Source organism: Cibotium barometz, chromosome 1, assembly GCF_041138505.1.
Source record: "Cibotium barometz isolate CiBa-2024 chromosome 1, ASM4113850v1, whole genome shotgun sequence".
NCBI lineage: Eukaryota > Viridiplantae > Streptophyta > Polypodiopsida > Cyatheales > Cibotiaceae > Cibotium > Cibotium barometz.
The window spans coordinates 30,468,142-30,489,666 of NC_141046.1; the positions used below are offsets into that span (position 1 = coordinate 30,468,142).

At 44.5% G+C, this 21,525-nt stretch overlaps 1 protein-coding gene across 1 annotated transcript; it reads left to right on the forward strand.

Annotated features, from left to right (window-relative positions):
• The first annotated feature begins 353 nt into the window (after nucleotides 1-353).
• Nucleotides 354-16,918, forward strand: LOC147641859 (MOB kinase activator-like 1A). The gene is made up of 7 exons (XM_086800398.1): nucleotides 354-556; nucleotides 8,939-8,987; nucleotides 9,874-9,982; nucleotides 15,758-15,851; nucleotides 15,947-16,080; nucleotides 16,193-16,356; nucleotides 16,440-16,918. Exons 1-7 carry the CDS (start codon nucleotides 534-536, stop codon nucleotides 16,518-16,520), a joined length of 654 nt encoding a protein of 217 aa, XP_086656524.1. The 5' UTR covers nucleotides 354-533; the 3' UTR covers nucleotides 16,521-16,918.
• Nucleotides 16,919-21,525: the final 4,607 nt, after the last annotated feature.

Sequence of the window (21,525 nt, forward strand, 5' to 3'; positions counted from 1 at the left end):
CCATTCAATGGCAAGAGCGAGTTGTGCGCGCGAAGCAAAGATTGAATGACATCCCAGCAAAAAACGTGGGGTGACTGAGATATGGCCTAAGATGTGAGAGAGAGAGAGAGAGAAGAGATAGACTGCCTTAGAGGCGAACTCTAGGGGGTTAATATTTATTTCTTCAGCATTATGCATTATATTCGTCATACAATTTTTAAGGGAATATATATAAATAAAAAAAATATGTATATATATATTCGGTGGTAGTTAATGAGTTAAACCAATTTATTAAATCATCGTAGCAGCAAGCACCCATAATTAATAAATCACTTTAAAGCTATGTAGACTCCACTATACTAAAAAAATATCCCTCGCAGAAGGAGGAAAAAAAAAAAACCTCCACTTTACTAAATCACTTAGCTCCACGTTGAATTCCAGCACTCATCGGGAGCGGAAGGAACGGCTGCTCTTGCTCTCTCTCTTTCCGTATCTGTGCTTCCTGTACGGATTGTGTGTGGGCCCATCACGCTGTGACGGCCGCGTTACGCGCGATGAGCTTCTTCGGGCTGGGCAGGTGCACACATCTCACAAACACCCTGTGTTTGTTCTTTAATGTAGGATCTTTACAAGCAAGCCTATGGTGTGTAGTGCATCACTTCATGGCGTACGAGTTCAATATACTTTCCATGCCTCAGCCACTTCATGCCATATTGGCATGTCAGATCAATGCGTCAAAATGTAGGAGAAGACCCTACAAATGGCTAATCTGATCTGGTGCATGGCGCCATCATGCCACAGGGACCCGCGACAAGAACCATGTTGTACTTCATGCCATAGTGGCATGTGAGATCGAAGTTTCGGAATCCTTACAACTGGCTAAGCTGATCTGCCAACCATAAGGAGAAGAGTGACCCGCGACAAGAACAAAATCATGGTCTACTCCATATCATAGTGGCATGTGAGATCGAAGTCACTAAATCCTAACAACTGGCTAAGCTGATCTGCAGTGACCCGTGACAAGAAAAAGATTATTGGGGACACACACGGAGGAAGCAAGCTCTATGCTTCATTGCCAACATGAATATTCTAGGATCTTGTCCAGATGCCTCTGAGGTTTTGATGAATTTGTTCATGATGACCAATTATACTTATCTTGGCAGGTTTCTATTGCATGAGGGCGTGCTCCATAGCCTGTACTGTGTAAATGCTTGCTCTAGCCTAATAGCTGTCAGAGGGGGGCACAGGCTAACATGCACATATTGCAACTGTTAAATGTAATGTTCTAGATACACACGTGGCTTGTGGCATTTCTTTTGATGTGATGCAGAATCTGATTTTTCAAGATTCTCTTATGGCGTGACTTTCAATTTCATTCTTTATGACTGAGATCTGCAAAATAGGGTGTAATCATTCCACATCAGGTGTTGGACTAGAGAGATGTTAGACGTGTGGCATTTTTTGCAATGAGGAAGACAAACTCCAACGAAGGCAAGAGCTGATAAGGATTGCGGGCTCGATGCAAGGGCTGAAAATTTATGGATGAGTGCTATTGGAGAGGGCTCAGAAAAAGTGAAAAAAGGGGTGGAGGTGCTGTTACAACCTTGGTCTAGAGCGGCTATGGTAAAGGGTTCTGTGGGTCATGCAAGGTGTAACACGGGTTAGCAGTTGATTGCTGAAGAGTGAGTTAATAATCTCATAAAAGCACAATTATTAACAGGGCCGGGCATATACAAGTGAGTGCGTGTGAATTTATGTGTAGAGCCAATGGTGTGTGGGTCTGATAGCCTGTGAAGTGGATATAGATTTTGCTGAATTTTCTGGTGATTACCGGGAGTGATGTGGGATGCAACCTAGCAGGTATCAATGACTATGATCTGGAAGCATCAAGTTCAAGTGTATTCAAGCGCTGCCCAGTGTACCCTTACTGCCTTTAAATCCAGATGAGACTCCAGTGAGTAACGCAGTAGCTGTCATAGCATTCTCTATCATCTGTGACATATTTGTTACTCGAGTCTTGATGCAATAGTCACGCACTTCCTTGGGCAGCATAGTCACAAGGGAACGGGAACGTTTTGGGGAACAGATGACTGTTTGGAACGGGAACGAAAAGCTTGAATAAAAGGGAACGGAATCGGGAACGCCACATCATTGCATAAATGTGTTTATAAATTTACTTTATATATCTGTAAATGCTTTGGAAAGAGGCATAGTAAAGAAAGAACCTCAAACCATCTCAGTAGTGGCCATGATAATGCATAGATGTGTTCTACATGATACATAGTTCACTTATATTTCTTACATGGTTTGCGGTGCCATTTTGGAACGGGAACGGGAACGGCTATCTTTATGGAACGCGTTCCCCCGTTCCAAGAGCTTGGAACGACGTTCCCTTGTGACTATGTTGGGCAGCCCACAACAATACTTCTCTACCTGCTCAGACAAAGGCACTGCACGGTAAGAAGTAACTGGGAGTAAAGCTTCCCAAAACTTCTCATTGTAATCTTCCAGATTTTCACGTTTTGATGCATCCAACTTGTGCCATGCTGTCATTACATCCACCTCAAAAGTAGATGTGAGCCATATGGAAGAGAACACCTGTTTAAATTGTACCCAAGTAGATGGTGCTATGCCCTGCAAAAGAAGAGTAGACCACCACTGCAATGCATTGCCTTTGAGAAAAGTCGCATCTTTTCTCACCTTAGAGGACTCCGTGTAATTACCACCAGAAAAAGCAGCATCAAACCGCTGTAAAAAGGTAAGTGCTTTTAACTTATCTTTGGCTTCATTGAATGTATCAAATTTCACTGCAGCTCCCCCTTCCTTATAATCCTTCGCCTTACCCATAGGCATTAGATTATCGTAAGGAAGTGGCTTCACAAGATTGCTACCCCCAGCATTCATGCCTGTCATAGGGTCAACATTACCAATTTCTACACCTGGCATGCCCTACATTCCAGCCATGTTTCCAAACATACCATTATGCATACCGGGCTGCATGTCCCCATACATATTTGCTTGCATTCCAGGTTGCATGCCCCCAAACATGTTTCCTTGCATTCCGGACTGCATACCACCATACATATTCCCCTGCATACCATACCAGGCTGAAAATTTGCTCCAAAAGTCCCTGGCATACCCATGCCTCCCTGAGGATAACCCCTAGTCATGGATTGGAACACAGAGCCACCACCAAAATAACCTGGATGCAGACTGCTGAGGAATAGATGGCTGTCCAAAGAAGGAACTCTGAGAGTTTGCACCAAAAGCATGCTGCATGTTCGGAAACCATCCAAAAGATGGATCCTGTGGGAAGGCACCACTATGACCCTGAGGAAGGTTCTTAGAACGCACCTTCTTCTTCTTCTTTTCAGGCTCAGAACGGGATCTCATAAATTCAGCAAACTTCTCACTTTGTGTGAGCTGCATAAACACATCCATTACACCAGCCAAACGATTTTTAAACTGAGCATCTTCTTCCTCTTTACTAGGCATATCTTTTGGCTGTGTTACATCCTCATATTGCTCATCATCTGCAGCCTGTTCTCCTGCAAGAATATCCTCAGATTCATTTCTCTCAGGAGAGGTCTCCTGCTCTTCCTCTTCATTATAAAAATATTCGTCTTTTGTATCAGACATGTTGCTGAATTTTTCAGCGATGACTTTCCTCGAGTCAACCACGAGCTCACCTCCTTAAGAAAGTTGATGATGGGTCTCGGCAACGGAACCTTGAAACCGGCCTGTGGTAGAAACCAAAGTGCGGTGGACTAGCAGTCACCCTTCCACTTGTAGTCCAAATATAAAAACAAATTTAATTGGAGCTAGAGTGCCCCAAAACTGAAATGAGAACGACACCTGTTGGCCCCAAAGCTTGGCGCCCCTTTCGGTATTTCTTTATTCAAATTCAAAGTGATGTAAAACTGAGTACAATAAAACCGGCCAGGAGAATACACCTGTATGTCCAATCTGGCAGCCCACAAGACCTCTTAGCACAGAGGATTCACACACAGATCTGTGTCCCCACAAAAGCAACACTCTGTGTTTCCTTCTGATCAGCCAAGACCATTCAGCAGGGCAGCCTTGAGCACACATCTGGCATATCCCATGTACATGGTTCCACAATTCAGTTCACATATACATCCACTGTCCAATCTCTGTTTCCACCCTTTCAATCTGCCATACCCCTCCTCTCACAAGGGGCCAGATAACACAACTCTGCAGCAGCAGACATAAGCCAATGGAAAGAAAGAAAGATGGACAAGTTCAGAGCTTACCAAATCAGCACGTGGTTCTGCACTCGTGAGGCCAATCGTACCCGTCTGTACTTTCCTCCCTGCAACCACTTGACTGATGCATCAACTAGCTTTGATACAGCACTGCCTGCAGCTGGAGATGCACCACTTGCTACTGTTCAGGACTGAACTGAACTGTTTCTGCCTGTACCTGTCCGTACAGGTCAGCAGTACTTGATTGTACCTGTCCGTACAGGACTGTACCTGCAGTCGGCTGAATCTGCCCGCCTGATGTCTGGACTCCAGTCGCCTGCGCCGCCTGAACCAGGTGAAGACTAGCTGTCTGTACCTGCTGTCGTACAGCAGCGCCTGCAACCACGACTGTACCAGTTGTCCGTACACCTGTACCTGCAGTATAGCCGTCGCCAAAACCTGCAGCACGGACTGTACCTGCTCTCAGTCTCTGTCAGCGCCGCCTGTACCTGCAGTAGCCGTACCCTGTACTTGCAGCAGCCAACTGTACGGGTAGCCTACACGTGGACTGTACGGCCTGACTGTACGGGCACTTCTGTATGCAGTCAAAAACCAGCAGCAACCAGTCGACTTTGCTTCTCCTCTCTTTTACGCATGAAACTTGCACGTATTCCCAAAAGCGAGAGAGAGAGAGAGAGAGAGAGAGAGAGAGAGAGAGAGAGAGAGAGAGAGAGACGTGTAACTCCAAAAGTGGAGTTCTCTCTCTCCAAAAATATCCTAGGGCCCAAACTTTAATGTTTATTAAAGTTTCCTAGGGGCCACTTAGGCCTAGGGGCCACCCATGAATAAAACATTAAAAATACTAATGTTCTGGTCCCCCTTCACATTTGAAGATGTCCACACCTCATCTCATTTGTCCGGGCACCCCAAATATGAATCATTTAATATTTATTTTGCTCAGCAACCACCATGCCCACACTTGTGCTGTTCCATTTTCACAGGGTCATGACATCTGCCAAAGTAACCAGGATGAGAAGTATTAAAAGGGTTTCCATGGGTAGGTGGGGGAAAAGAAGAAGAAGAATCGGGGTATGGCTGAAAATTTGGGTAGATGGGAGCCGAATGTTGAGACTTGGCTTTCTTCTCAGACCCCTTCTTCTGTGGTTTAGAATCAACTTTCAAGTTTTGTGGAAAACGTGAATCCTTCGCGAGTTCCATTAATCTCTCCATCAAGCTCTGCATCTTTGCTTCATAGGTGGCATCATCATTCTTCAAATTCTGGCATATCGGGAGGTAATTCTTGCTCGCTTTCCTCATCTTCTTCAAAGTAGTCGTCCTCTTTTGAAGATAAATCCTTCATCTCCGCACTAGTTCCAGCCATAGAATTAAATGTGTTGACCACAGGCTCGCCCTCTTGAAAAAGTTGACAATGAATCCCGGTAATGGAACCTTGAAACCGGCCTTCAAAAATTTACGGGCGGTGGGCACAACTTAATCACACTTAAAACTCTTTATGCACTGGAATAATTAAACTTGGAAGAAGAAGAAGAAAAATAAGTGGAGCGAGAGTGCTCCTGCACAAAAGACCAATTGGTCCCAAAGCATGGTGCCCCCGCAGGTATTTATTTATCACTCGAAGTCGGCGTAGCCCTTGTACAATTCTCGAGAAGATGTCTCCTTGCTTCACGTGGAGGAGATCTCCTTGAAACTTTCACCCAGTTTGTGTTGTGGGATACAAGAGCCTTGGTCCCCTTTTTATACAAGTTTGGGGGTGAAAAGCATAGCTTTTCCCCCTTTAAAAAAAACTACTACAAGAGCTTTAAAAACTCTTCAAATAGTCTCTCTCTCTTTGGCGCTAGCGTTTTCGAAAATCCACGTTGCTTTTCTCTTGCACGTTTTGGGCTGCCCGGCAGTTCTCTTCGGCGCTTTTCCCTGCTGCCCGTTGCCTTCACGTTTAGCTGCTGCCCGGCGCCTTCGCTTCTCTTGTGCTGAGTGCACCTGCCCGCCTACGTGGCAACGCTTGTGCCTGTGTAGCCAGCTGCCACGTCACCTGCAATCCAACCACACGTGCGCTTCTCTTCGCTTGCAGCCAGGTGTGCCACACGTCAGTGCCTTGCACTTCTCATCGCCTGCAGACAGGTGTGCCACACGTCAGTTGCCTGCTTGTATCAGCCATTCGTACCACGTGTCAGCTGCCAGCCACCTGTGCCACGTGGTTGTGCCACATCACCTGTTGGCTACTGACTGGATGTGCTTGCAGGGCTGACCCACAAGTTGCCTCAGCTGCTGCTCTTGCAACAAGGTAAGAGAAAGACCAAAAATACATGCACATGAACAAACATATGAGCATGCACACACATGCACACACACACACCAAACATGTATCTGCATCCACATACGTGTACAAACTTACACATGCACATATAGAATTAAACATGATCAGTGAATGCTAAACATGTTTAAACATAATCACAGTGTTTAAGAAAAGAGGTAAAATACGCAGTCCTGTAACACAAGCGTTCCCTCTCCTTCGCATTCTCTTTATGGTATCAAAGCTTCGGTTCGTGTGAGAGCTAAGGAGGCAAGTAAGACGCAAGAACAAGGCAAGCAAAGAAGCGGTTTATGGGCAAGGGTATTTTCATCTCTTTCTCTCTTTGATTTTGGAGCAACACCTTTGATAGTTATGAGAGCTAGAGGGAGACAAGGAAGTCATTGTCTCATATTGAGGCATTCTCCTGGGTGAAGGAAGATGACCTTGTTGTGTGGAGTTAACTTTATTAACTTATACTTTGCGCGTTTCGGGTCCCATTTTGGCACTGCAAGTTTTTCAGAGGTACTCTGTGAAGTGTCGATTTTGATTGTGTATGTTGAAATTCTAGTTCGGTACAAAGTTTTAGCATAAATTTGGTTGCAGGGCAAACTGTGCAGAGAATCTAAGTGTTATTGGTGTTGGTGGATGTATGTTTATGTATCTGGTTCACATACAGTGGCATTATAAAAGGTTTATAGTACCGCTATTGAAGATTTATTGCAAGTGTAGAAGGTTTTTTGCAAGCATTCGTTTGGTAAGTCGATGCAAGCAAAGATGGCTGATAGTCAATCCCAGATTGTGAGCAAGAAGCTAGACAAGAATAACTTCCAAGCATGGAAGTTCAGGATGGCCAATTTTCTTATGGAAATAGGATATCGGGAGTTCATCACAGGTGATCAAAAGGAGCCGGAGATTGTTGAAGAAAATCCGACCCTATAATAGATGTAGCCATAGAAGGCATGGCATGAAAGATCTAGAAAGGTGCTGTATTGGTTGTCTATCAGTGTGATAAATTCTATGATTGTGTATAGATAGGATACACAAACACCTAAGGAGGCTTGGGACACACCTTGGTGAAGATGTACAACACAAACACTCAAGCTCGGAAGATGCAGTTTATGGTTGTAGAGAAGAGAAGAAGATAGAAGAAAATTCAGTTATCCATCTCTTGTGTCTTGCTCTCTCGTGTGTGTGTGAGTGTGTGTGTGCGTGTGTTTGCTTGCAGGGACTCAAGCTCTACATCTTCCTTGCATTCTCTTTAAGTTTGGTGCAGTCCCAATGGTAGCGGATGCACTCTTCCAGACCATCACATACCTCCATCACATGAAAGAGATGGATTTGCACAAGTACCGGAGGCTTGCATTGGAGTCCTCGAGATAGCTAGCGCTCGAAGTCCACCCTAGAGTATGGTATGCTTGAGTTCTACTCCAGTCTCGAGACATGGTCCACCACCATTGAGCTACCTTTCCACGTGGTGTACCTGAGGGAGACATCTCAACCATACTCATTAGACCCATGCTTGATATATTGGAGAGTGGTATACCATCTATGCTCTTCTCATGTTTCATGTTCCTTGTACTCCACGATGAGATTTCCATGGACATTTTTTTGCATCACTCCAGTGAGATAGTTTTGATTTGTTCTATTTTATTTTTTGTTCCGCATGGAGATGACATCCTTTGTACTATCGTAGTCAAACAAGGCGACCTGCTGATCTTTGATGTTACCACGACACTTGAGTAATTTTTATGTGGAACTTTGTTGTGTCCAACTGTGTGGCAAAAATAGCACCAATTTTCTCGACGGTAGTGTCACAGCTTGGTTTTGGACAAGAGCTGTCATGCTGCCTTAACGTGCATTTTGGTCTAGGATCATTGTCACTACCCGTGACAAGAGCTTCGAAAATGGTGGTTTACATGGATGTCAGGGACAAAGAACATTGGAACAAGTAGTACAAGCATAGAGAATGGGGAATTATCCATTACAAAGAACCAAGCATCCTTAGTCTTGCTGGCAGTGCTTGGAAGAGTATGATTTGGCCAATCATGTTCACATTCGACGTTTGGAGGAGGTCTATATATAGCGATGGGAGGTCAAACAATCTATGCCATGCTAGGGTTTCATGCTTTTGAGAGCTCTTGATCTTCTTGTTCGTGCTTGAGAGGAGACCACATCTAGGGTGAGGGTTTTGGATCATAACATTAATCAATTTTGTATCATTATTTTGATTTGAATTTTGAATGTAACAAGTTGAACTTCAAATTAATGCTGTATTGTGTTAGGATCCTCAAAGCTTGTTATTTTTTCTTCAGTGCTAGAATTTGCTTAATGGGGTGTTTGTTTAGCATTTGAGCATTTTTCTCTCTTTTGTGAATTGAGGATTCCTAAGATTAGCCATAAATTCCAAGAGCTTGCTTGTGACCATTTTAGTTGCCTGATACAGGAATCAGCGAACATTTCGTCCTAAAAAGAGTACTCCATCGGGGAGTAAGGTAAGTTTCCTTATTCATAATTTGCTTCGCAAGCTCTATTCTCATTGGTGTATAAAACGTGCATGGCTAGAAGCACGCTCTTAGTTCTGTGCACAAAGACTTTATTTGGTGCTACTTTGGAATGTGGCTTATATGGTACTGTTTACTTCTATGCACACACATTTCATACCACTGATATGAATGCATAATGCTGAAGATGGGAGCATATGGCTTCCTCATAATGACCCTGTAGCTGGATGCCATTTCAGTTGGTCCTTCTTAAAGCCTCCATGAAAATATTGCTATCACCAGGCAGTAGGTCAACACCACATCCCCAAACAAAATCAACCTTTGCATGAAGTGTTGTCTGCAATGTGCTGCATGCAAGCATGGAACACTTTTTTTTTTGCGAAGGCCATTCAAAGTGTGGTTGTTACATCGCAACTTTGATGGGGAGGGCTGCCCTTGCATTCTGAGCCCATGTGCCCAAGAATCCACCTCAGCCTTGGTGCCTCATAGGATGCATGCATTGACAAGGGTTCCAATAAAGGCAGGCAATACTACTTCACTGAGTACTTGGTTTTGGACATACTAGCCCTTCCCAAGCCACAACAACCAATCAATGTTATGAGCCGGCATGAAACTGAAAATCACAGTACAAAACTGAAAACAGAGAGTAGTTGCACTATGCTGCACTTGATGTTCTTCAGCTCACGAAGAGGACTTCGACTGGGTCTAGCTATAGAACACTGAACAGACACCTGTAGCAAAAGTTATGACTAAAAATGTGACAGGCTGTCTTCTGCTTGACTTTTGAGCTGTTTATAACTCATGAATTAGCACATTTGGAGTTGTGTGTGTAATTTCAAACTGTCAATGCGCTCATGCTTTCCTTGTGCTCATGTAGGGTGCACAACTTCGGAAACACATTGATGCAACTTTAGGGAGCGGAAATCTAAGGGAGGCTGTGCGTCTTCCTCCTGGTGAAGACTTGTATGAATGGCTTGCGGTGAACAGTGAGTTTCATATCCAAGTTTTTTTGCATTGGAAGGTTTGGTTTGGTGGAGGCAATTGCATGGCTTCCTTGTACAAACAAAAGCTGTGGATAATCCTTGAGCCTTGAAGAATGCCTCATCAAACCATAGAGACCCAAAAACTTCTTTCTAGCCTACAACATCTCAAAACCTGGGGAAAACCGCTTGGAGAAGTTTGTTTTGCCACAATTTTTAGTTGGAATAATGTGTGTGGCAGCACCCGTTTGTGAGTCTCCATGGAGGACATGGGATGTTTGTATCAAACAACATAGGAAGATACTAGGCAATGCAAGGATTGTTATGTATTGGGCATTAATGAGGTCTGAATAGGCCATGTTATACACAGTTATAGGTCGTTGTGTTGGCTGCGATGTTTGGCTACCTTTATGCCACTTATGCAGGTCGGTTTGTTGCAGTCGACCTACCCACTAGCCGCCCTCAACCAATCCACCTTGCTGTACAGCTGTCCACTCGCATCAGCATTGATGTGTACAGGCTTGCATTACTGCTTATCTCAGTGCTGATGTATACATGCTTGTGTTTGTACTTACCTTAATGCTGATGTGCATCACTGCTTACCTCATATGCACCTCCTCATCTTAACTGCCCTTGGAGCTGCTCTTAACCTGCCTACACTGCATACAGCGCTTAACCTGCCTACACTGCATACAAAAAGGCACCTCACTCCCTCGTCCAACTCCATCACTGAAAAGCATGTAATCCCATGCAAGGTGAAAAAGGGAGCCTTATTTCTTATTGAAATATTATCACATTTTCTTGCTATTTTGAATATTAAGTGCTTGCTTCAATTGGTTTAATTTCTTCCACTGCCACCTCAGTCTAGGATGCAAGCTTCCTCATTTTCTCTATCGTGTTTGGGACCCATCCCACATTATATCAGAGTAGAGCTTTAAGAAGTATCGAGTAAGTGAAATTCTTACCTCTTAGCATTGTTGCCAAAAAACGTGTACGAAATGTTTCAAACGTTTTTTCCCAATTTTTTATGGAAAACTTTTTTTAAAAGGTTTGAAACTCCTATCAAAAACCAAACGTGGATGGCTGAGGTGCTGCTGAAGCTCCTGCTGGTCCATTGTGAAGTCCCCTGCGCCTTAGCCATCAACAGTGAGCCTCAGCCCTCGCCGGTCCTGCCTTCCTAGCCTGCTGCCCTCTTACCTCTGCCTCCTCCTGCAGTCCCCCCCTCTTGCCTTGGCGCCCTGCATTCCCACCTTCGCCTCTGCCTCCCTCTGCTGCCCAGCATTGCACCTCCACTGCTACGATTCGGGAGGCACAGGCTTTCTTTGCAGATGGGATCACTATTTCTCTCTAGATGCAGACTCTTTGGCCGGAGTCACCAGCGTCTCAGTCACCGTTTGCTTCCTCAGGCTCCCTATGGAGTATGGGGCGCTTCTTCTGACGGTTGGAAGTGCCCTGGGTTAGGTACGTAAGTTCCCTCTGTCTAAGCGGCAGAGAGAGTCGCTTGAGCAGCCAGACACCCGTCTCTTCAGATACTTGTATTTTCCCCGGAGGAGTGCCTTGGGTCAGGTACTTGAGCCCCCCTCTATCTCAGCGGGCTGCAAACAGAGTCGCTTGAGCTGCCAGATGATGCTTGCAATTTCCCCGGAGAACCTACCCAACTAGTTGGTGATCCTCCACCTCAACGGCTCCCATATTCTTCAGCAGGTGGAGTTCTCTGGGCTCGTGGGCCGGTGCTTCATCTATCGCCAGATGGGACTTCTCGCATGTGCTGGCCCCTGCTGCAGCAGTGTGGCACCTCAAGCATCCAGCGCCTCAAGAGGCTGCAGCTCCAAGGCCCTCGCCCTTCCCCTGCCTCCTCTTCCTTCTGAGGTGCCTCTGTTAGCAGTCATCTCGTGTCTGTACCATATTACACTGTAGGGAGTGAGGGCCAGTGTTGTGGGTGTGCCTGCCCGGTGTGAGTGTTTTTCCATTTTCCCCCATTGTCCATTTTATTCCTTTCGTGGGGGACTGTTTTCGTTTTCCCTGGTCGGCTGTAGTAGATTGCTGCCAGGAGGGCCTGACTGTTGCTGGCCGGCCAGGTGGTGCTGGTCATGGGCCAGCTGACTAGGCATTTTTCTGGCCGACTGGGCTAGGCCTAGTCATGGGCTTCCACAGGGGATGTCGGCCCAGTTCCCACTGGCCGACTGGCTGCCCCTTCTTGTATATATACCACACTTTCCCCCCCCACCAGTTTGGATCGGATATTGTGTATATAGCAGAGTTTATTCAGCACTTCTCTCTCCAGCACTTCTGCGTTTCTTTTCAGTTGTTCGTCTCATTTCTGCTGCTCATTCCGACAGCCTCACTGTCAGGAGGGAGCGAGTCCAGGAGTGGTAGCCACAACCGCCAGCGTCAGTGCCAGCGACAACTAGAGTGCTTGCCCTGCCGTTGCAAGGGTGCTCTTGGTCCAAGGACCCCCCCTCCCCGAGGCAATGGTCACATCAAGCAAACAGTCACGATCCGTAGCCTCAGAGATCTCTCCAGAGCCGCCCCAAGATCGCCCGATGCCCCCTTAGGATCACAGGCCCACCTCTGCACCAAGCGGTGAGCTGGACCCTGTTCTGGCACCCCCTCCCCCCCCACCCTCCAAAAACACACACACACACACACACACACACTCCAAAAGGAGCCGGGACCAGACTCACCCCACTTCAAAGCTGGCTTAGCCTCTCGTCCCTCAGGATGTGCCTGACACCACTGGACAGCCTCCCCCCACTCCCTCCTCCCGTCGGGCCCACCTCCATCCACAGCAGAAAGGAAAGGTCGACCTTCTTCCTCAAAGGCCTAGCAGAGAAAGAAAGGTCGACCTTCTCCCTCGAAGGCCTAGCAGCCAGCCCCACGCTAGAGGTTCTTTCAGAGTTCCATGGAGACCCAAATCCTTCCCATCTCCACCACCAAATTTGCCCCAGCTTCACTAGGAGCGTTATTCATGGGGTTCTCGGTGGACTATGCCTTCTTCCAATGGAGGGGTGAGAATTGTTAGAGGATCGGGTGTCCCCCTGGATTTACATAGTCGTGCCCTACTTCCGCCATGGTTTCTCCTTCCCCCTTGAGCGTGGCTCTAGGGGCAGTTTGGGATGATGAGGTTGTAACCCAGACCCTTCAGGACCAGGTGTAAAGCCCCAAGGCTAATTGACAGTGTGATTAAGCATAAACAATAAGGAAACATAAACAAAAAGGAAACACGCATCTAGCTCACCGCCCAACCACAAAGCTGTTCAGGCTCACCCCCATGCATAGGGGATAGTAGCATCCTCCAATACATGGCTTCACGTGCAAAGTCCCTAGCGTCCCATACCACCAGTACACACCCCATCGGATGTAAGCACGGAGTAGTCTCAAGGCCTTGAGTCGTGGTCTGAGGAGCTCTACCTCAAACTGACTCATGAAGTCACTTATATAGGCCTTCTATAAACCAAGCTTCTATGTGAATGAGTGGGGTTGCAACAGGGATGATAGGCTGGGCATTCTCACGGGCACCTCTTTCTCCGACCATGCCTCGGTGACGCATTTGCTGACCCTTGGCACCAAGGCCACCAACAGTCAGCGTGGATCCCGGACCTCCTTCTACAGGACCCCACCATCGTCAGGCGGATCAAGGAGATGTGGTCCACTTACTCCTCCCCCCCTCAGAGTGTCGCAGAGACCCTTGAATGTGCTCTTCAGGATGTTAACAGTTAGTCAGCAGCCCAGGAGAAGGTCGATTCAAAGAGCGCAAGAGACCACCTCCGCGGCCTTGCTTCTCTTCAGTGCCTTCAGGAGCAGACCCGAGATAGCCCTTGGATTGGGGATCAGAGACAGCCCTTACCGCGCTCATGTCCTTGGAGGAGCAGAGAGTGGAGTACCGAATTCATCCTTGTGCCTCATCCAGTTCTTCTGGTAATGCTTACATTTGGATGGAGTTCAATTCGGCCTACCTCACAGAGAAAACCATGTTGTTGAGCCCTGTTGAAGTATGGGTGCCCATGTGTACTTTGTGAGACAGAGGCACGGCTTCTCTTTGGACTCCGACTCGTTGGCTGGTGTGATCAGCTTCGCTGCTCGGTTAGAGTTCGCTTCCAAGTCCTACCCAAGGAACATTTTGAGCTTCTCCCAGTGATCGGGCACTCCATTGGCCAGGCTTTGGAGTCATTTTTGATGGTGGCGGAGGCCATCACCCAAGTGGCAGGACTCCCTACCCTTCGGCTTGTCCGAAGATCCAAAAAGTTGGATGGTTCCCATTTCTTGCAGTGGATCGAGTTTCAGGTCCTGCCAGGGTAGTGTTTCATTTTGCCGATAGATGGGCCCCACTGTTGCTTTGGCACAGGGCAGCCAGCACACACCTCCCCAAGCATCATTCTTCCAGTTCTGGCACCCCCAGTCACCCCCAGCTCACAAGGACAAGGCGCAGGAGCAGACGACCTCTGAGCAGGAGTGGGAGGCCCTTGGCCATAGCCCACGGTGGAGAGGCAACAATTTACCATGGGCAGAGTTGAGGTAAGGGCTCCCATGACAAATGGTCACTCGCATTTATCCTAGGACACTCCTCCAGAGCTGTCAGAGGATGTTGTGGGCCTGGTGGCTACTACCTGTAGCTCCAAGGGGTCCCACCGCAAATCCCCCGCCCGCATGATGAGGGTCACCAGACCGAGGGGCTGCCTCCATTGCCTTCTTGTTGGGGGGATGTTCCTGCTCTAGCTTCCTTGGATTCCTTGCCAGCTGACTCAGCTCTTCATAGACCTCGGCTGTTGGTGGCTTCGGACCTTGCAAGCTGTGCTAGGTGTCAATCAATTCAGTGGTCCTTGGATCCCTTAAAGATGATCATCGTCTCCTCCCCTGAAAATTGACTTGTGTGCTTGATAACTTGCACTCCCTGTGCTGGTGGGGATTTCTTCAATTCTCAAAATTTGTAACGTAGCTTAACTAGCATTCAATGTTCTTTATCTCCTCGTTTGTATATAAGTACAGTCTATCAATACCATGTTTTTCATAGTGTGTTTAAATCTCGTTGACTAGTTGGTCGTGCATGTTTATGGCCTTTGACCTTAGCATTGATTATCTTTTGTAAGGGGTCTTTGGCCATGTGAAATGCTTTTATAATACTTGTAACAAAGATTTTTGTTTCAAATGCTTGGAAAAATGGTTATGCTTTTTTTCTTTGTTATCAGGCGGTGTTATATCTTTTGAGCACAGCTCTAAGCATATTAATACATCCACTTGAAGAGCTATTTTTTTGCCTGCATCTCTGTTGTGCCATTCATTGATATCCTGCAAGAGGAGTACCTATGCTTGGCGAGAAACCTCATCTGTTTTTGATAAAGAGTATAATACCTTGTTGGCTAGTATTGGGAGTATGGGGAACCTTGTGGTGGGATATAAGGTACAGCTATATATGCGTCTATAAAGGGTTACCTCACATAAATTGTGTATGTTCACCCCCCTGCGCAGTTGAGATCTTCCCCAAGTGTGAGCTATGTAGCATAGCCATGCCAACTTATCCTTATACCCAATCAACAAGCTTCTTTATACTGATTGCCGTGTGTATCCTTGTACATGAGCTCGTAGTCCCATTTCAGGACCAATGCGTCTGTGTTAAAGGCTAAAGGTGATGTCACGACCTCGGAAGGTTTCCATGATTTAGATTTAAACTATTACGTTTCCACAGTGCTATGAGAGTGTCATAATGCAGAGATATGTAGATATGCACATGATGCTGGCATGTTAGCATACTGACCAGATTATGGTGTCGCTTTCTATCTGCAGCTGTTGATTTCTTCAATCAGGTCAATCTACTTTACGGGACACTTTCAGAATTTTGTACGCCAGAGAATTGCCCCACAATGTCCGCAGGACCTAAGTAAGCAATTCATTCTTGTCTGAAACTGGCCCTTTGCTTAGCATGTGCATACTCGTGCTGAAGTGGATGTTCAAGTCATTGTCCTTGTGCTACAGGTATGAATATAGATGGGCCGACGGTGTGCAAATCAAGAAGCCAATAGAGGTCTCTGCTCCCAAGTATGTTGAGTACTTAATGGATTGGATAGAGGCCCAGCTGGATGACGAGTCCATATTCCCACAGCGGCTTGGTATCATATCATCTAAGCTGCAATTTTTTGTGGCAGATCGAAGCAACTTGCATGTCTTTCCTTGCTTTCAAGGCCTTTCATAGGTCAATGCTTCATTTCTTGCATGCTGCAGGTGCCCCGTTCCCTTCAAATTTTAGAGATGTGGTCAAGACCATCTTCAAGCGATTATTCCGCGTATATGCACACATTTATCATTCACATTTCCAGAAGATCGTGAGCCTTAAAGAGGAAGCACACCTAAACACATGTTTCAAACACTTCATCCTCTTCACATATGTAAGTTTTTGCATGTAAAAGAAGCATTGATAAAAAACAGTTAAGATGGTTTTGCTATTTATCCATAATATTTTCTTGTGCAGGAGTTTGGGTTGATTGACAAGAAAGAGCTTGCACCACTACAGGAACTGATTGATTCTATCATGGTGTCGTATCAAGTGTGATCCAGTTGTTCCCTCCAACTTGCTCAAGTGCAGGGGTCACCTCACTCAAAATAACTTAAAAACCTCATCTACAAGGAGAAGATTGACTTAGTTGTGTGTGTGGTGTGTGGGAGGGCACGTGCACATTTGTGCAGCTCTTGTTCCTTGAAGCTGCTAACAGACCCACACACTGCACTTGTGTGTGTGTGGAACTGACAGCGTGTTTGTAAACTAATCTTTCTATTAGAGAAATGTAGAGTATATGTGTGTGTGCATGCACAGCTCTTGTTCCTTGGAGCTATTAACTAGACTTACACACTGCACTTTTGTGTGTGTGGAAGTGACTGTTTGTAAACTTTTACAAAGCGCTCTATTTGAGATATGGAGTACATAAAGAATTTGTCTTCTCAACGTTGAAACATCATTATATTTGTCTTAAAAGGAGGAAGAAATAATTGAATGGGAACTAACTCAAATTTTCTTTGGGAAGAAGCATGCATGTGAGTTGTTTTGTGTGTGAAACATATAAGCCTTGTTTCACTTATTACATGCAATTGGAATATCTATGGGGCAGTTTCAAACAGGTTTCATAAAAAGACAGGCCAGTAGGTGCATCTTACAAGAGAGCATAGGGAGCTCCATGTATGCATGGTATCTGGCACATGAGGTGGAGTCGGAGGAACACAATATCAGCATGCACTGAGATTGGAAGGGAAACTATTTTGTGTTTAGGGAGGAGTTTGTTCCTATGCATAAGAGGAAGGGAACCTATTTTTTGTTTAGGGAGGAGTTTGTTCGTCTACATAAGTATGAGAACTAGAGATGCATGACTCGCTTTTTGCAAGAGAGTCTTAGGCATAGAGAAACTCACAATTTATAGGTGGCAAGGTACTGCCCAAACACTCCCGTTGTTTCGAAGGATTGGATGGGGTAGGATGTTGGAGATTATGATAGTAGCTTACAAGATCGTGAGCTGCATTTCTATCCAATGAGCGCTCAAATTCAGAAATCCTGAGACCTATGATTCTCCGGATTTGCACCCAAGAGGAGATCTAGAGGAGGCACCAATCTTTCACAGCTTTGAATGTGAGATGAGAATGTATGTGGACCTACACTCGTGGAGCAACAGAAACAAGTTTGGGGTAGCTATCATTTCACATGTAAGATGCTTGGGCCTCTTCCTCCTAAGAGACTCTGCACATTACCTTTACATGGAACGTCATCTTTTAGTATACAGGATAATGAAAAGGGGTAGGAAGATATATCTGGATGCCATACAAGGTTGGGCATTTTCCAGTGGTCTTTCGGAGGAAGAGACCAAAACTCCATAGCGTTTCTTTTAGAGAAAGAATAGTATGCCGTAGTCCTATAAGAGAATGCTATTTTGTCATAGACCTTAGAAAGAGAGAAGAGCCACATTACGAGTAAGAGGAGATAAAGCTGGGGGATGATTGGATGATTTCAATCGTAAGACAAGGTATTAGAAGACTCTATTCTCATATGTCAAGTTCTAAAGCTCTTGTTAACGAGCAAAGGCAACGATAAACGATAAATTTCTATAAGGTATATACGTATTTTGTTTTTCAATTATATATCATTCTTAGTGGTTGAGGGGTTTCATATTTAAACATCAATATTTTTGTAAGGCTAAGGTCTCATACCTTTAAAGGTACATACCAAATAGTATTTTATACTTTTGGTAGGCCCAAGACTTTATATTTATTGTTTGATATATTTTTGTAGAGCTTTTATGCTCATAAACTCAAAGGTACTTGTGTTTTGTTTTTTGAAGTTATTTTTTTGAAAAGCAAGCTTTTTCTAATACATATAAATATGGGTGAGTGGTACAAGGGCCACACTCATCTTAGAAGAGATTCAACCCAACCTTGTGTCGACGATAATCTTTACTCTATTCTCCATCTCACTTTGTTTATTAAGGTTTATGCTTTTAATATGTGCAAGTATATGTTATGCTATAATTTTTGTAATTCAGAATTAGAGTTCCTTCTTCAAGTATTCATAAAGGTCTTGACTGTCTCAGCTCAAGGCCAAGACTAATTTTATTGAGGCTTAAGAAGACAAACCTCATAATGACGCTTATTTTTGGCCCTAAAAGTAGGGGATCTCTCTAGTTTTTCCTCTTTAGGATTTTCACTCTAGGATTCTCTTTGTAGCCACTAAAACTCTCGAAACATCATGAATCTCGTGCATATAGGGATCCCAAAAATATTTTTATTACAATTCAAAATAATTATGTCAAAATAACTTTCAATTACATTTAATGCACTTTCATTGCGTTTCTGAAGTTCCCTCTAAATTTCATATCAACAGTCATTAAAAGACAATCTCGTTTAATACACTTTCATTGCGTTTTTTAAGTTTCCACAAATTCTAAATCAACAGTCATTAAAAGACAAGGAAAACTTAGGTTTTTTTAATACATCATCCCTAGCAATTGTGGATAATGTGCAAAATTCTTGTGTTGGGGTAGATGTTGATATAGGGAACGTATTACCTGCACCTACGAATGATGCACAAAAGTGTGATCTGGCAAAAGCTGACTGTTTAGATGCAAACAATGTGCATGCTAAGGATTATTAAGTGGACGATGTGTCATCCACAGCAATAACATAGGATTTGTTGGATGAGCACCCTATGGCAGATGCAAATATCATAGGCAAAAAGAGTGATACACCGTCCGCGGCAATTGTGGAGAATGTGCATAATTCTTGTGCTAGGGTAGATGTTGATTGTTCAGATGTGAGATCGAGGCACCGATCTTTTACATTCACATATATGAATGCGAGGCAGTGATGCGTGTTCGGCATACCTCCCATGGGTGTATGGTAGAGTCAAGACAACCTACATGAGGCAAGGATGGATGATGTAGCTGGAGTGATAGTCACAAGATGTCCAGGGCCAAATACGCGTGTTTCTTAGGCAAAGCCGTGTAGTTAGTTATGTTCCAAATGAGAGGCTTATGATCAAAGTGTGAATACACCTAGGCTTTACTCCTTTCTCACTACCAGCACGTAGTGCATCTGTACTTGTCTTAACGATTCTCAAGATTTGCTACCCAAGAAGAGATCTACAGGCGGCACCAGTCTTTCATAGATGCGAATGCAACTGGAGGATACATGTGCATCCACACTCACGGATAACTTGATTTTAGGCATCGCATATAAGATATGCTTGGGCCTCTTCCTCCTCCAAGTGACACAGTTGAGAGAGCACTCGTCATCTTTAGACATGGACCCCATCTTTTACTATATCACCATCTTTTCCTATACAGAGGACCAATAGGAATGGGGTAGGAAGATCCTTTTATCTCTGGACACCCTACAAGGTTGGCCTTTCATGAGTGTATAGTAGAGTCAAGACTATCCACCACATTAGACAAGGATAGATGATGTAGTTGGGGTGGCGCGAAATACGAGTGTTTCTTAGGCGAAGCCATGTAGTTATGACTTAGAATCGACATGCTACTTTCCCCCAGTGTATCCTTGTTACAATTGAGATTAGTGTTGAGGCTTATGATTAGTGTGTGAATAAAGTTTTGGACTTTAGACTGGTGGGTTTTATAAGCTGTCTACATGTCATTGTAATGATAGTTTATTCAACTGTGTGCTAGCACCCCTTTGTTGATTCTCTTGGCCATATTTGGGTATCGATCAAGCCACAAAATTGTCAGATCATCAACAACTATACCCTCCTGATTGCTACATACCTTGCCGAATTGTACTTTGGCTTTGAGAAGAATCCAAGGGAGAGGGTGAGCTTGAGCTCCTTGCACACACAAGAGTAGAAAGCACACAAGAGAGATGGGTGGCATAATTCTCTTCTCTTCTCTACAACCATAACATAAATATAAGAGTACATCCTATAAGGGAAATCCTATAAGGGAACGTAATCTCCCACTAAAACATACAAGGTCAGTCCATAGTGTCTTCTCTACAGGTGTTGATTGCGTGATCCTCTGTGTTGACATATACCAAATCCACATCACCTACTAAAACCTTCTCCTTAACATAATGATAATGCACCTTAATGTGCATCATCACCACTGAGATACTACCAGCCCAATCTACATTTATATATATCTATATACCAGTACTCCAACCTCATAGAAAAGTCTATAATGTACTATGGACTTTATGTACCTAAGTATTCTCCTAGCCGTATCCAACTGTTGCTTCCTTGGGGTCTACACATAATGGTGATAGTCATATAAATGCGTTAGAGGCTCCTCCAAAAGATCACATGTATCTACAACCAATTTTGTGTTCTGCTCCAATGGCAATGAGATTAGCTTACAACTTGCCATTCTATACTAAGACAACATGTTCAAACCTCTGCAAAAGCCAAATCCCATCACATGATCTAATCACCTTTATCGTGACTCACCTAAAGATTTCATTTCATACTTTCTCTTAAGGAGCATCTTCACCTCATGAATTTTAACATCATTGTTCCCTATGACAATCAAGTCATCAACATAGATGACTACTAGAGTAATGCCCATTTCAGTCTTTTTCACATAAAGTAAAAAATATGCTATAGACATATGAAATCCAATAGTGGCAAGATACTCTCCTATCTTGTCTGACCATGCTTTAGATGCTTGCTTCAAGCCATATCAGGCTTTATGCAACTTGAAAATAAAATTTAGGTGTGCATCGTCCCTATATCATGGTGGTTGCACCATGTAGATCTCCTCCTGTCACCATGGAAAAATTATTCTTTATATACATTTGAAGTAAAGAAAATCACTTAGCTACTGCAGCCATAGTAATGATTGCTCATCCTAGCAATTAGGCTGAAAGTCTTCTCATACTCAATGCCATAGGTTTGTGCATTGGCTACTAGTCTTTCCTTATACTTACTTGCAGCCCCATATAAATATTATGCCTTACTTTGTAAATCCACTTGCATCCAATTTTCTTCTTCTCCTTAGGAAAGGGCACCAAATACCATGTCTCATTTTCGTCCAATTCATCCATGGCATCTTCCCAATGATTATGTCCAA

Excerpts from the sequence above, each read along its gene's own strand:
- LOC147641859 (XM_086800398.1), top strand. The coding sequence starts at position 534 with ATGAGCTTCTTCGGGCTGGGCAG. Across the intron at positions 8,988-9,873 it reads GTACTCCATCGGGGAGTAAG|GGTGCACAACTTCGGAAACA; the intron begins GTAAGTTTCCTT and ends GTGCTCATGTAG. Across the intron at positions 16,081-16,192 it reads CATATTCCCACAGCGGCTTG|GTGCCCCGTTCCCTTCAAAT; the intron begins GTATCATATCAT and ends TGCATGCTGCAG.